This window comes from Urocitellus parryii, unplaced genomic scaffold (genome assembly GCF_045843805.1).
Source record: "Urocitellus parryii isolate mUroPar1 unplaced genomic scaffold, mUroPar1.hap1 Scaffold_43, whole genome shotgun sequence".
In the NCBI taxonomy this organism is placed as follows: Eukaryota; Metazoa; Chordata; class Mammalia; order Rodentia; family Sciuridae; genus Urocitellus; species Urocitellus parryii.
Window position 1 is genome coordinate 3,159,274 of NW_027553833.1, and position 14,352 is coordinate 3,173,625.

At 52.2% G+C, this 14,352-nt stretch overlaps 2 protein-coding genes across 2 annotated transcripts; both read right to left on the minus strand.

The window, feature by feature from the left end:
• Nucleotides 1-934: 934 nt before the first annotated feature.
• On the minus strand, nucleotides 935-1,882 carry LOC144252435 (olfactory receptor 2G2-like). Its single transcript, XM_077794759.1, has one exon. The coding sequence runs from the start codon at nucleotides 1,880-1,882 to the stop codon at nucleotides 935-937; it is 948 nt and encodes a 315-aa protein (XP_077650885.1).
• Nucleotides 1,883-9,159: 7,277 nt separating this feature from the next.
• LOC144252430 (olfactory receptor 2G6-like) lies at nucleotides 9,160-10,092 on the minus strand. Its single transcript, XM_077794754.1, has one exon. It carries the CDS (start codon nucleotides 10,090-10,092, stop codon nucleotides 9,160-9,162), a length of 933 nt encoding a protein of 310 aa, XP_077650880.1.
• Nucleotides 10,093-14,352: the final 4,260 nt, after the last annotated feature.

Below are 14,352 nucleotides of genomic sequence, written 5' to 3' on the forward strand. Positions count from 1 at the left end.
TAAAATGAAATGAAAAGGCAACATGGAGCTCACAAATTTTCCAAAGGTCAAGATCCAAGATTCTTCCTTTCTAGAACAAGAATGGTCCAGACCACAGGCATTCAGAGTGAACCCATGTGAAACGAAGGTCAGTGGTGAGTGGAGATGATTGGATCACTTTTATGACGCTTTTCCCTGAAAGATAAACCTTAAAATTATGTAAGCTGTGTTTTGTGATGGAAATGTAGCCATCCAGCAGCCATGGGTGCCCTGTTCATACCTCCGTGGACTCCAGAGAAGAGCACACAACTGCGTATTTCTTAGGAAGCAGACGCCAGTCTCACTTGACGCCTAGAAACTTGACGCTCATCAGATCTGAAGCCCAGCCAGAGGCGGCCCTGCTGCCCGCTGTCTGTCACGTGGAAGGAAGTCCTGGTCCCTGTGCGGTGTCAACCCTCTCCCATCTCTTCCCTGCCTTCAGCAGGTGAGCTGCTGGGGCAGTGAAGGACTGGTCACAGGACAGCTCACCAACACCTCCACACACCCACACACACCCCTTTTACCCTGCAGCCATCTCAGCAGCATCCCGGTAAGCACATGGGCCCTGCATCCCTCTGCAACTGTGAGAAGGCACAAAGAGAAGCTGTGTCTTCACCAAGGGGCTGGCTGCCCTGGACATCCCCAACATGCCCCTGCTCACCTCAGTCTGGCAAAGCACGGATTTACAGTGAGTCTCATAAGTGCTTCACAAATAATGCACTTCACAGAAAGTCCCCTGAGCCTAGGGCACCGAGGGTTCACGCCGCACTACTACTGAGTGGCGGCCAAGTTGGGAATCTGCATGAATTCCAGGGAATTTAGACAGAAAATGACACAAAAGTGTTCTGTTTTCAGATGATAAATGTGTTTACAAAAAGATGCCCTTCACCATGTTGCATGTACACCTTTTTGACAATCATGTACAGCTTACTCCCAGGACCTTCTCTAGGACCCTCTTCAGTGCCCCTTTAACCTCCTCATTCCTCAGAGTGTAAATCAGAGTGTTGAGCACGGGAGTCACCACCGTGTAGAACAGGGAGACAAACTTGCCCTGGTCCTTGGATCGGCTCCGGGCCGGCTGCAGGTACATGAAGATGATGGTCCCATAGAAGATGGTGACCACCAGCAGGTGGGAGGAGCAGGTCCCAAAGGCCTTCCTCCTGCCAGCAGCCGACCTGATCCTCAGCATGGCCTGGGCGATGTGGCCGTAGGACACCAGGATGAGCGACAGGGGCAGCACCAGGAACAGGACGCTGGCCACAAAGAGCTCAGCCTCCTTGAAGGTGGTGTCCACACAGGCCAGCTTGATGAGCACGGGGACCTCACAGAAGAAGTGATCCACGTGGCGATGCCCACAGAAGGGCAGGCGCAGTGTGAGGGTGGACTGTACTAGGGTGGTGGCCAGTCCGCTGAGCCATGCGGCAGCCGCCAGGGAGTGACAGAGGCGGGGGTGCATCAAGACAGTGTAATGGAGGGGACGGCACACGGCAACGTAGCGATCGTAGGACATGACAGCCAGGAGGACACACTCGGTGGACCCTAGCGCTAGAGAGACATACAGCTGAGCCACGCAGCCGCCATAGGAGATGGTTTTGAAGGGATCCCACAAGTTGACCAGGAGCTGGGGCAAGACACTGCTGCTGAAGCTGAGGTCCAGGAGGGACAGGTGGGAGAGGAAGAAGTACATGGGTGTGTGCAGTCGGGGCTCCAAGCGGGACACCAGGATGATGGCTGAGTTCCCCAAGGTGGTGAGCAGGTACAAGGCCAAGATGGTCACAAATAGAACCCTCTGCAGCCGAGGGTGGTCCGAGAATCCCACCAGGATGAAGCCTGCTGGGCCGCTCTCGTTGACACCCCTCTGCATCCACATCCCCACAGGTGCCGAGGCACAGCTGGGAAAGATGGCAGGCCCCACCAGGTCCCTGTGGCCTGCCACCTCCGAGGAGGGCGCTCATGGGCGGCTCCCTTGAAGCGGGCAGCAGGTGGCTGGGCTCTGTGTCCTGGTGTCTGCCTCTGATGGTGTGAGGTGGACTGTCCAGGTCTTGCCATCCAAAGCAGAGCAGAGGGCAACTTGAAGGTTTTACAAGTCTGGAATAAACTAGATCACCTTTCCAACTTATCTAAGCCTACTCCTGTTCGTCACTGTCTTCCTGGTTACAGAAAGGTAGAGACTGAGATATTCCAACTAAAGACAGAACCTCAGGTCTTACTTTAGCACTTTTCAAATAAGGGGAATAAAGTCTGTTTTTCGTCATGCCCAAGTCTGGACACTAGTTATACAGGTTTAAGTGGGTGAGAGATGCTGGGTTTGATTTCACTAAGTAAAAGCCAGCTCCTGAGACTTGGGTGACCTGGCAAAGACACCGTCTGGGGTGGTGGAAGCTCTCTCCTGGCCTCACGCCACTCCCCGCCTCCTGCTTCCCTCAGTCCTTGCTTCTTGGTCGTGTGTTCTCACATTTTGTGGCCTCCCTTTTGAGACCAGGTGCCTCTGGCCCCCACACTAGTTTTCCTGGGGACATGTCATCTCTGTGATTTTGACTCCCTTCTTTGGGGACCTTCGTACTGTAGGCACTGGCTCAGGGCACAGGTACAGAATGACATTCCTATCACCAGAAGCAGCTAGGAGGAGGACGCTGCTGACCACGGCCAGTCCTTCCTGCAGGCCACAGCTACCAGAAGGACTCCTCTTAGCAGAGAAGTCGGAGCTCAGTGGTGGAGCACTGCCCAGCATGCACGAGGCTTCTGTCCCCAGTGCGGCAAAATCAGAAACAGAGAAAAGAATTCTTTACTGGTAGGTACGCCTGAACCTTTGTTCTTATGAAATCTTTGGCAAAGGAGAGTTTTGGGTTTTAATGCTTTTTAAAATTTTATCTTGTTGCCTTCAACAAGGGGCATGTGGCTCTTCAGAATTGTTTGTGAGATTCACAGAGCCAGGGGAAGCCACACACAACAAGAGTGCCCAGCAGAGGGATGGCTGAAAAGTCACCCCTACCCCGCAATGTGCATCTCTAGCCTTCCCAAGGGAGTTCACTGCAGTGTGGTCAACTGGTGTGCGGGTCACGTGACTCTCAAGGGAGGAGGACACAAAGGCCCCGCCCCTGGTAGAAGAGGCCCTGCTGCTCCAGTCATACCTCAGAGACACTGTGACTGTGCCACCCACCTGAGCTGCGCTAACCCTGTGCACGTCAGCAGGGCTCCACAGCATGACAGCTGGGCAACAGGGAAACCCCGGGCATCAGGCAACAGGACCCCCTTCTGGCTGCTGCACCACAATCTGACCATCACAACATGGAAATGCCCACAGCCTCCTTATTGTCTGATCCTGCTCCCCCCACCTCCCCGCCCGAGGAAGTGCATGCACTGCATGGGCTGTGGTGAAAGGGGTGTTGGGCCCTAATAAAAGTCCACTCATGGGCAGCACCAGAGTGTGGACCGTGTTTTCTCTAGCTTGTGTTCATAAAACCAGATCACTAAAAAAAAAGTTTCATGCCCAAATTTGAAGAGAGTATTAAAATATATAATTCAAAAGAAACCTATCCAACAGCCAGAGTATTCACAGTTTGGGACTCCTGCTCAACAAAGTAAGATAATTAAGAAAAAATTGTTGGAAAACTATCAGAAAAGAATTCTTGGATAAAAACATCTAAAATTAAAAATTTACAAAAGCCAACATAAATTATGGTTTGTGCAATCCCTAATAAAATATGGGGAGGGTATCCAATAGCACATTAGAAATGATAACACAGAATTAGCAATTGCAGTAGTAATTTTGAGGATGTTTCAGGAACAGTTTTAGGCTCCTGCCTCAGACCGAGGCTGGCATACAAGACCAACAGCATACTGGTAACACTCTGTGCTTTGGTTGCAAAGCTAAGAAACCTGGGCTGCAACACGTCATCATTACATTCCTTACAGTAAACTTCATGGCCCTGGTATAAAAACAGACCCATAGGCCAGAAGACCCAGAGCCCAGCCACTTAGACCCCATGAGATGTGGAAAGTGACAAACCCAACATAGTAAGGCCTGGGGAAAGGGAGGGGAAGGAAGCCACTCACTGGGGACATCCATCCTCTCCAGTATATCTCCCAGGGACAAGATGAGCCCTGGGGAGGACAGAGCCTTCCAGGACTAGACCACAGTCTCTAGGAAGAAGCCCAACTATCGACCCTTCCACACATAAGTCCTTCTCAGTGACAGTACAGTGAGGCCCCAGGGGAAGGAGATAATACTGGCCTTTGATGCCAGACCCTCCATCGGGGCCACTGACCACTGACCCCAGACCCTCCATGAGACACGCTCTGGCATTAATTAAGTCACCTATATAAGTCCAGTCCCCCTTCTTTATTCAGTGGCTCATTTTCCACCAGGAGAGTGGGTCCATCAGGACCATGAATAAAGAACCATAAATAAAGTGGGTCCATTAGAACTGTTTCTGAATAAAGGCTTTTGGCTCATGTGTGAAGTTTTTGTTCATCCAGGTCTTTTTCTGCGCTAACAAATACCGTCAACCTATCCTTGACAAAGTGCCCAAACATGCCCTGGAGAAAAGACAGCCCCTGTGCCCACTGGTGCTGGGGATCTGGTTACCCAGGTGTAGAAGGATGGGACTCGACCTCACCTCCCATCCTGCACTTTGATCCTGAAAATGGATCAAAGACCTGGGAATCAGACCAGAAGCTAGAAACTCCTAGGAGAAAATGCAGGGTCAGCTCTCAGCTTGGAGGCAACGGCTTTGTCAGTAGGACCCCCAAGCTCGGGGAACTTGGGATGGCCTTGGGTTACAAAGCCTCTTCCCATCAGACCATTATTAGTGAAGAGAGAGCACCCAGGGGAAAGTCTTAGCTAGCTGCTCTTCTGACAAAGGATGGATCTCTAGGATATACAAAGAGCTTAAAGTAGAAAGTTTTAATGAAGTGAAATTTTAGAATTCAAAAGAAACACTTTGGGAGTCAAAGCTCAGTGTCCCTAACATACAGAGAGGTCTTGGAAAGGACTGCCTTACCTTGCTGAGCCCGGTGAATCCTGCAGTCAACTGCCCCTCCTCCAGTGCAGGCAGTCTCTGCCAAGGTCCAACAGGTTCCCCGCCAGCCTCCACAGAGGCCACCTCCCTGAACTTCTGCCTCTCCTCTGCTCGACCTGCTCTCCCTGGACCTCACACACGCAGCCTGGGCCAGACACCATTGGGCATAGACCTTCTAAACTGGCAGCTGGAAGGACCTTTTTGCCCTGGAGGAGTTCACAGAGTCTGGGCAGCCCACGGCGGGGGTCCTCCGAAACTCTTCTGGAAGATGCAGTTCTCTGAATCCCATAGCTGATTATTTCCCACCCTCAGAAATGACAAGGTGATGACAAGGTGGGGGTGGGGTCTGTCCTGAAACCTTGCCAGCATCACTGTCCTACCTGACTGGAACACAACACGAACAGCCCTCACTTGAAGGGCGGGACGAGCCAGCTCCTCACAACACCCCTGCTCCTGGCCCCTCCAGCTGCTCAGAGGGGCCCTTCCTGACACTCAGACTGCAGTGACATGCCCATCTGTCCCTCTCAGCTGTCGCCACCAGAGAGGCCATGTGAGTCAACACCAGACAGGAGCTCCCATACCCTACCTGGTTCATGAGGCTGGTCTTGTTCCTGCTGAGCACCCTGCACATCACTGCGGCTGCAGGGAGGGTGCCGGATGCAGGCCACAAGGAGCTCGCAGATTCTCTTGAGATGCCAACCCTGCCCTGAGCCATTCACCCATCACTCTTCTCTGTTTGACTCTTTTCACTTCCAGAATCCAACAACAGAACATAAATATGAAGGCTTCTTCAAAGAAAAGAAATCCTGAACACAATTGTCTCTTCCAAGCAGCCAAAGAGAGAGAGAACTCTAGGCCAAAGGCTAACTAACTAGTTTTGCCTTTAACCAGAAAGCTCTTCAAAGGAACTCAATGACTTTTCCCTCAGAGGGCAATTCTGGGCTGCAGCGTGAGGGGGCATGGGATGGGGAAATGACAGGAGGGGGCAAAGCAAGCATTTTAATTGCCTTGAAGGTGAGGGGGGGTGGGGGGTGACACCGTCATTCCTGAGGAGGAGCGTTGGGAAACAGTTCACTGCTTGCATCTGCTAAATCACACCTGGCCACTGTGGCTGGCCCTGGCTGCCAACCTCTGGCTCAGGAGCAACCGCTCTGGCAGTGTCTCCAGCCACCTGCAAGGAGTGGGTATAAACAGACCTTCCCAGGTGGTGCCCGGGGCATGGGAACTGCTGGAGAGGACAGAGTGGAAAGCAGACCAGGTGTTCCCAGAAGGCAGCAGCGAGCGTGCCCTCCAGGGAGCCAGGCTCCAGTGCTGGCCCCTGGAGACCACGTGGGGACTGAGGCCTTCTCCCAGGAGTCCAGGAGTCCGACCTCCAGGTGGAGCATGGCCCCTAGTTAGGAGTAAGAGGTGTTGCTCTGGCTAGAAGCTGCTTCTCAGGCTGACTTTCTGCAGTAGCTCAGAGAGGGGCCCCTGCTGAGCTGCAGGAGGAGGCTTCTTCCAAGAAAGATGAGGAGTGGGGTGGGGGGGCATCAGGAGAAAGTGAGCAGCAGAGTGGCAGCCTTAGGGAGGCACAGCTCACTTGGGAGAGAGAAGGAGCACCTGTTAACACAGAATGGGTCCCTGGAAGGCTTAGACAATCACTGTCTTTCTTCTACAGAAACTCAAACAAAGCTGGGCATGGCAGTGCACCTGCAATCCCAGCCTAAGGGGGCTGAGGCAGGATCGCCAGTTCAAGGCCAGCCTCAGCAGACCCTGTTGAAAGAAAAGAAAAGGAAGGAAGGAAGGAAGGAAGGAAGGAAGGAAGGAAGGAAGGGGAAAAGAGAAGAGAGGGCTGGGGACAAACTCCGTGGTACGACACTGCCAAGTGTGCGCAAGGCACACCAACATAGTCCAAACCAGAGACTCCAGGTCACAGTCCTGGAAAAATACCCTCAGTCACGGTCTCTGCCATCACTTAGGGGACTGTGTGAGACACCAGCAAACTGGGCGTCTCCCAAGGCTCGCACACAGCCATGGAACACCATGACGGGGTCCTCGGGGAGATGGCCACGCCGGCAAAGCCCCCAGGAAGCGGCCCATGGCTGCAGGCGGCTATGACTGAGGTCGGGAATAGCAACATGGGGGGCTGTGGCACTGCGCACCCTCCAGGGCCAACTGCCCCTGCACAGGGCTGTGCTAAGGAATCCACACCCCTGTCCCTAGTCCTCCATCCACTCTGATGACACTTCAGCTGGGTCAGAGAAGGAAATGTTTCCTGGAACACCCCGTGCTGCCCCTTAGCACCTAGGATTATTATGGTGTCAGGGAAAATGTGAATTTAACTTAAAACTTTTAAATAGCTATGGATTTTTGCTTTATTATATTCAGAACAGGAGCACCTGCTTCCCTTGAATAACCACTGACCTGAACCCCTCGTCAGAGAGGTCCAAGATCTCCATCCTGCCTAGTAAGCCCACGGTCCTCACTGTAACTCACTGTGGCCACCAGTCCAGAGCACGGATCCCACTTTGCTTGAAGGAGGGAGGTTCAGGTGCCCTCGTCAGCACAGCAGAATGTGCCCTACCTGTCCTGCTACCCAGGTGGACCCCTCCTGGCCCATGCACTAGCTGGACAGGAAGTGTGCCTCTGCTACGAGGGTGCATGGGGACGATTTCAAGGCCATCACAGATGTCAGGCCCTTGAAAACTCAGCCACAGATTCCTTCATTTTTATACACTTGTTAATGTATAATTGTTTAGTGTGTAAATTAGAAAATAATGAACACTCTTTCCTTCTCCTTCAGGGTGAAGAGTTACTGCACAGATAACGTTTCTTTGTAGCCACGTCAATTTAATAACAAAAATCCAAGTGAAAGAAAAATGTAGCTATTTATCTTGTAGTCTGGTTGACATGGATTTAATTTCACAAATAATTTGCTAAAGATGAGGATTTTCCCTAATATTTTTTTTCTATTGTTTTGATAACAGATACTGTCACATAGTGAAAAATACACCACAAATTGAGTTGGACCATTAGCGTAAAAACTCTGTGAAGCCATAGGTTGTTTTTTTTTTTTAAATTTATGCCCTCAGAGCCTCAATAACTGTTGAATAAATGAATCAATTTCTTAAAAGAAATGGCAGTTCCAAGGTGTATGAAGACGTGCACACACAATGTAATGTGGAATAGAGAGTATAAGAGGTGACCAAGTCACTAACTCAACGTCTTGTCCAGCAGGGAGCCCATGGCATCCTGAGGGCAGAGGCCCCAGGACTGTGTGAGAGGAAGGAAGGACCGAGGCTTGGGGACAGCTCTTCACTCTCTAATAATAAAAAAAGTGGGCAAAGCACCCCCACGGGGTGCCAGATCACCTTTGATCCTGGGGCCAAGCAGTCGAATGCAGTGTGGTTGAGCAGGAGGATACAGGTGGAAAGGTCTGCACTGAAATGGACATCCAGGAGGCACCTGTACCGAGATTACTTGGGAATCAGTGACTAAGTCACAGCACAGTGGGCGTCTCAAAACAGGGACGAGAGGAATTCAAAAGTTTAATGTCCAGTAGAGGAAAGGACAGTAGTGGAGAGGAGCTCGGAGCTCCCAGGACTCGTGTGGGGACACATATGGGCAGGCTCAGAGCTTAATGGGACTCACACAGGGACCTACCAGGGGGCCTCAGAGCTCATAAGACTCATGGGGTGGGGGATGCGCCTGAGAGAACTCAGGGACCCTCAGCCACATGAAGGTCCAGCAGTCCATGGTCAGTCAAAAACAGTCACTGAGCTTTAGAGTTTGTACTTTCTGTTCTGAGCAACTAACCCACATTCTTCAGTATCTGAGAGAGACCCATCACAGGTCTCTCTCCCTCTCTCTAGCAAGTGGCTAAGACTGTTACATAGAAGGAGCTCTCATGCAGCACAGTGCTTGGAGCACAGTCGCGTTCTCATCTGGTTGCCTAACATCGGCAACCCCGTGATGAGGACACAGATCTGCAACGTGGGCTTCTCTCAGTCTGTCCTGCTCTGAAATTCAGACTAGCCTCGCTTTCTACCAAAGCCCAGGGTTGGGTCGTTGCCATTTCCAAGTCATCCTCTAGGGGAGCAACCGCGTCTCCTAAGTGTCACCTGGCAGTCACCAGGTCCCCTCAATCATAAGGTCTTCCCCAGAGTTTCCTCAGTGCCGTCTTCACCTCCTGGTTCCTCAGAGCGTAAATCAGAGGGTTGAGCACGGGAGTCACTACCGTGTAGAACAGGGAGACAAACTTGCCCTGGTCCTTGGATCGGCTCCGGGCCGGCTGCAGGTACATGAAGATGATGGTCCCATAGAAGATGGTGACCACCAGCAGGTGGGAGGAGCAGGTCCCAAAGGCCTTCCGCCTGCCAGCAGCCGACCTGATCCTCAGCACGGCCTGGGCGATGTGGCCGTAGGACACCAGGATGAGCGACAGAGGCAGCACCAGGAACAGGACGCTGGCCACAAAGAGCTCAGCCTCCTTGAAGGTAGTGTCCACACAGGCCAGCTTGATGAGCACGGGGACCTCACAGAAGAAGTGATCCACGTGGCGATGCCCACAGAAGGGCAGGCGCAGGGTGAGGGTGGACTGTACCAGGGTGGTGGCCACTCCGCTGAGCCATGCCGTGGCCACTAGAGAGTGACAGAGCCGAGGGTGCATGACAAGAGTGTAGTGTAGCGGGCGGCAGACGGCAACGTAGCGATCGTAGGACATGACGGCCAGGAGGACACACTCGGTGGACCCTAGCGCTAGAGAGACGTACAGCTGAGCCACGCAGCCGCCGTACGAGATGGACTTGTCTGAGCTCCCCAGGTGGACTAGGAGCTGAGGAAGGACACCAGTGGTGAAGCAGAGGTCCAGGAAGGACAGGTGGGAGAGGAAGAAGTACATAGGTGTGTGGAGCTTGGGGTCCAGAAGGGACACCAGGATGATGGCAGAGTTGCCAAGAAGGGTCATGAGGTAAAGGAGCAGGACAACCCCAAAGAGAGCCCGCTCCAACCGAGGCTGGTCTGAGAACCCCAGCAGAAGGAACCCAGAGAGGAGGCTGTGGTTGGCGCCTCCCATTATTCTCGCTCCACCCACTCACGGAGAGAGGGCTCACGTCAGGCAGAGCCGCAGATCCCGTGCCAAGTCCTTGACAATTAAAAGTTACATTCTGGGAACTAAGACTTTGGACACATGTGACAGGCAGAGAGCACCAGAGTGGGAGACTCTTATTATGCCCCGAAGGTGGAACCTGGTCTGAGACCCACAGGTGTCCCACGTAGCTCGAGGATCACATGAAAGTAGGCATCACTTGAGAACGAGTTTGCCCCAGTTTTTAACAACATGGATTTTTTTAGTGTAAACATATTAGAATTTTATAGGAATTGTGGGAACTGCAAGCACTCTAGAAATATGGTTATTCCCAAGGTACCAAAGACACAGAGCAGCCGGTAGGTGTCCAGGAGAGCCCCAAGCACGGTGGGAATGCAGCAGGGCTGCTCAGGACAAATCCAGGTGTCGTCACATGCTGCTACCGAGGAGTCCATAAGGAGGGCAGCCCAGCCTGAGAATGGAAATGGAGAGGGAACATGGTCAGAGCCAGAGGGAAAAGGAGCCAAATGTGGGGAGCAGCTACTGCACACACCGCCTATGCTTCAGAACACGGCATGTCCAGGGTGAACTGAAATCAGTTCTTCCAGGACCAAAGACATCAGTACACATTATCTGGATAGCATAGCCCTTGTTGAGGGGTTTTAGTTCAGTTCAAAATTTCCTTCTTAAGATAAATGTTTGCACAATGTAAGAGAATTTAAAACTTCAAGTACCCTGACCCAGAATCGATGTGTGGGGCTCATGGGACAGTGGACAATGTCGATGTCACACACTTGGAAGGGAGTGAGTGCAGTATGACCAGAAGGCAGGGAACTCGGCAGAGGTTGACTCATGAAGGCTCGCCTGCCGGCAGTGGACTTGACCAAATAACAGAAGAAACCAAGAGATTGAACAGTTAAAAACAGCCTCTGTCTTTTTAATCTCAACCAGGGATGCTGAGAACCACGCTGACCATGTCTGAAAACTCCGAGAGTCCACATAGTTGATGCTCTTCTTGTAATAGGGACTTGGCTCCTGTCTCCTGGCACCCACCTTAATGCCAGCCACTGGCTGCGCATGCCTGGCTGAGCGCCCTGTGAACACATGAAGCACAGGGAATCTGGATGACGGGCAGTTCCACAGCACCCGGGGGAGCCTACTGACTATGGCCACTGCCCTTCACAGGCGCCGAGGCCCGGACATCTTCAGACTCATGAACAACCTGATCTTGCTCTTCTCCAGATGCAGCTGAGGAGTGACTCCCCGAGACCTGTGTCCGCCCTGAAGTTGCTCACTCACACCATGCTGCTCAGGATGAAAGACTGGCTGACCGTGTCTTTCCCTGAATGAGCAGGTTTGCTATCTCAGCTCAGGTTTTCAAAGCTTCTCTTTCATGCTATTTATTAGAATGGGCCTGCACCTGGTGTCCTGCCACCAGGATGCCACTGAAGTCACCTCCTCATCCCTTACTGCCTACAAGAATGTCTCCAGAGCATGGTGGACAATCTGGTAAGAGAACAGGCTCCAGGTACGACCCGCTTTCTGCATTTTAGTTGTGTTTCTGAACATGTCACTGCATGAGGTGCCCTGGATGGCTCAGCTGGGACCTAGAGAGGAGCAGAGCTGTCCATGGGGACGAGGTGCATGATACCAGCCCTGTGGAGGGACAAATGTGTGCCAGTGAACAGTGATTGCTGTGCCTATGGGCACTACTGCCAGCTCACATGGCCTTCTCAGGCTCGTGGGCACCTTACTGTCCCCCGGAGCCTCACTTGCAAGCTGCAACAGGAAGCCCCAGACAATCAGAGCCACTTCCTGCTCCCCAAACATTGAGTATGGCTCCATTGCCCCTCCCACCACGGCTGCATGGTGTTCCCTCACTGAACCCACCTAGGCATCTCCATAAGTCCTCTAAGACTTGACCCAAAAGACAGGAAATCTTTAGAGAGATATCACATTTCCAACTAGTTCTACGATATTTTATATTTATGCATTGCTAGTATCAGAGTGTCAGGAATCTAATGACTTATTTATCTTTATGCTATTAACGTCTACCACATTCTCCAAAAGCATTTGCTAAGTCAAAGTGCTTGTGGAGCACCGTGCTGTTTCACTGGGCAGATGTGGTGACCATGCCGTAACACATGCAGCGAGCAGCTGGACAGACATGCAAAACGTGCACCCCTAGAGCTCCCTGAGCACCACGTGGAAGCCCTGCTGTTTCACAGAAGGAATGCATGCCCCACCTACCATAGGCAGGGCAAGCTTAAAGACTTATGCACAAAGGCACTTCTTGGACTGCTTACCAACCACATTGAACACAGTGCTACTGCAGAGGATGGACATGACAGTGACCACGCCACAGGGCCTGAGGTCAGGTGCTTAAGACAGAAGCATAAAGACAACTAAGTATATGTCTGCACACACTACAACAAAAACAGAAGGCATCTCAGCACTCACCTCATGGCTCCCATCCCATAGATGTGAATAGAGAGCTGTTTAATCCCATATGCTGCTCCAACCACAAACACCTGGAAGACAGGTTTCCCTATGTTTAACTGCACACTCTGAAGTCAGATGAAGACAGACAGACAGACAGATTGGATGAAACACTGGAATTTGTCTCTCACTAGACATTATTTCAGTTAATACATCCATCAACCTCTGTTGGACACAGGCCGTGGCCAGCCCTCAAGCTGGACATAAGGGGTGTCTTAATGAGTTGGCCACTGACTCTCTATTCATTACGAGTGGTGTGGGGTATTAAGCCAGAGCTCCATGCGAGCCAGGCAAGCACTCTACCAACAGAGCCCAGCCCAGCCAAGAATATGAAATAAGAAAGATGTGTGTGTTGCTGTCAAGAATCTTGTCAGAGTAAAGTAAAATTAAAAACAACAACAACAACAACAACAACAACAACAAGAAACCCTTCTCAGTTGCCTGCTCATGCTGCATGGATGGGGAGAGAGCAGCAGCACTAACCCTAGCCCAGGGACCCACAAGGTGAATAGTGAAGTATAAATAACTTTCCCTCAGGGTGTCACAGGCCCACTCACCTAGCTTGTGAGAAGACATCATGTCCTTGGAAGTCAGTATCTATAGATAACCCCAACATGGTGGCACACGCCTATTATTTCAGCCACTGGGGAGGTGAGGAAGGAGGATCCCAAGTTCGAACCAGCCTTAGCAACTTAACAAGGCCCTGGGCAAGTTAGTGAGAGTCTGTCTCAAAGTAAAAAATAAAAAGGGCTGGGAATGTGACATACTGGCAAAGCATCCCTGGGTGCAATCCCCAATACAAAAAAAAAAGGGAGGTAAATGAAGACAGCATTCTGTTTTCTGTGCATCCAAGGTGTGCTGCCAAGAGGAGTGAAAGGTTTGCTATTGATGTCAGAGCATATGAACACCATGCCAGCAGAGCCAGGATCTGCCAGGGACCTGAGGGGACACTCGGGGAGGACTCCCTGGGCGCCAGGCTGCCCTAGAGGACACGACTTACACACCTGTCTGTCTCCACAGGGAAACGAGCAGGACTCGCTTTCCTGTGGTCACAGAGGAGGAGGCCCCAGGGTGGAGGCTGCCCGCCCAGGGAGGCTCTGAGGCAGAGTGGAGTTGGGGCCCAGGGCTGGCGTTCCAAAGTGCTCCATGCCACACATACCTCCTGGTGAAGGAAATAAGTGGGCACATGGTGGCTGGGGGATGCCACCTCTCGTCCTCTTAATCACCCTTGTCCTCTCATGTCCTCCTTGCTGCTCTGCTTCCCCTAAGCCATCTGTCCCGCTTTGAGCTGTAGCTCTGCGCTCCCGAGGCTGCATTGTTCCTGGGGTGCCCCGATATCTAACATCTGAACAGGGGCTTTGCCATGGTGCAGAGGGTGCTCAGCATCACCAGACACCGCAGCAAGTCCTGCTTCAGGGGGAAGCTTCTGGACCCTCTGCCTTGGAGCAAGAAGGGGAGGGAGGCTGAGTGGGAAGGCACAGAAAGCTCAGCCACAGGCTCAATAATTGAGGACCACAGTGGCACTGAGAAATGGCGAGAGGGATAAAGTGCCACCATGGGAAGAGCAGCAAACCCTCTCTGCAGCTCTGGGGTCCAGGGATGTGGCCTCCTGTGGCCATTGAGAAGGCCTGCTCCAGGCTGTTTTCCAGAAGTGCAGCACGGAGGGCAGGGTGGGCTCAGGACCCAGGCAGGAAGCGCTCCTCTCCCTTGAGGGATGGACCCTGGGAGTGGAGCTGAGCAGGTGCAATC

Coding starts and splice junctions, on each gene's coding strand:
- LOC144252435 (XM_077794759.1), bottom strand. CDS start 1,882: ATGCAGAGGGGTGTCAACGAGAGCGGCCCAGCAGGCTTCATCCTGGTG.
- LOC144252430 (XM_077794754.1), bottom strand. CDS start 10,092: ATGGGAGGCGCCAACCACAGCCTCCTCTCTGGGTTCCTTCTGCTGGGG.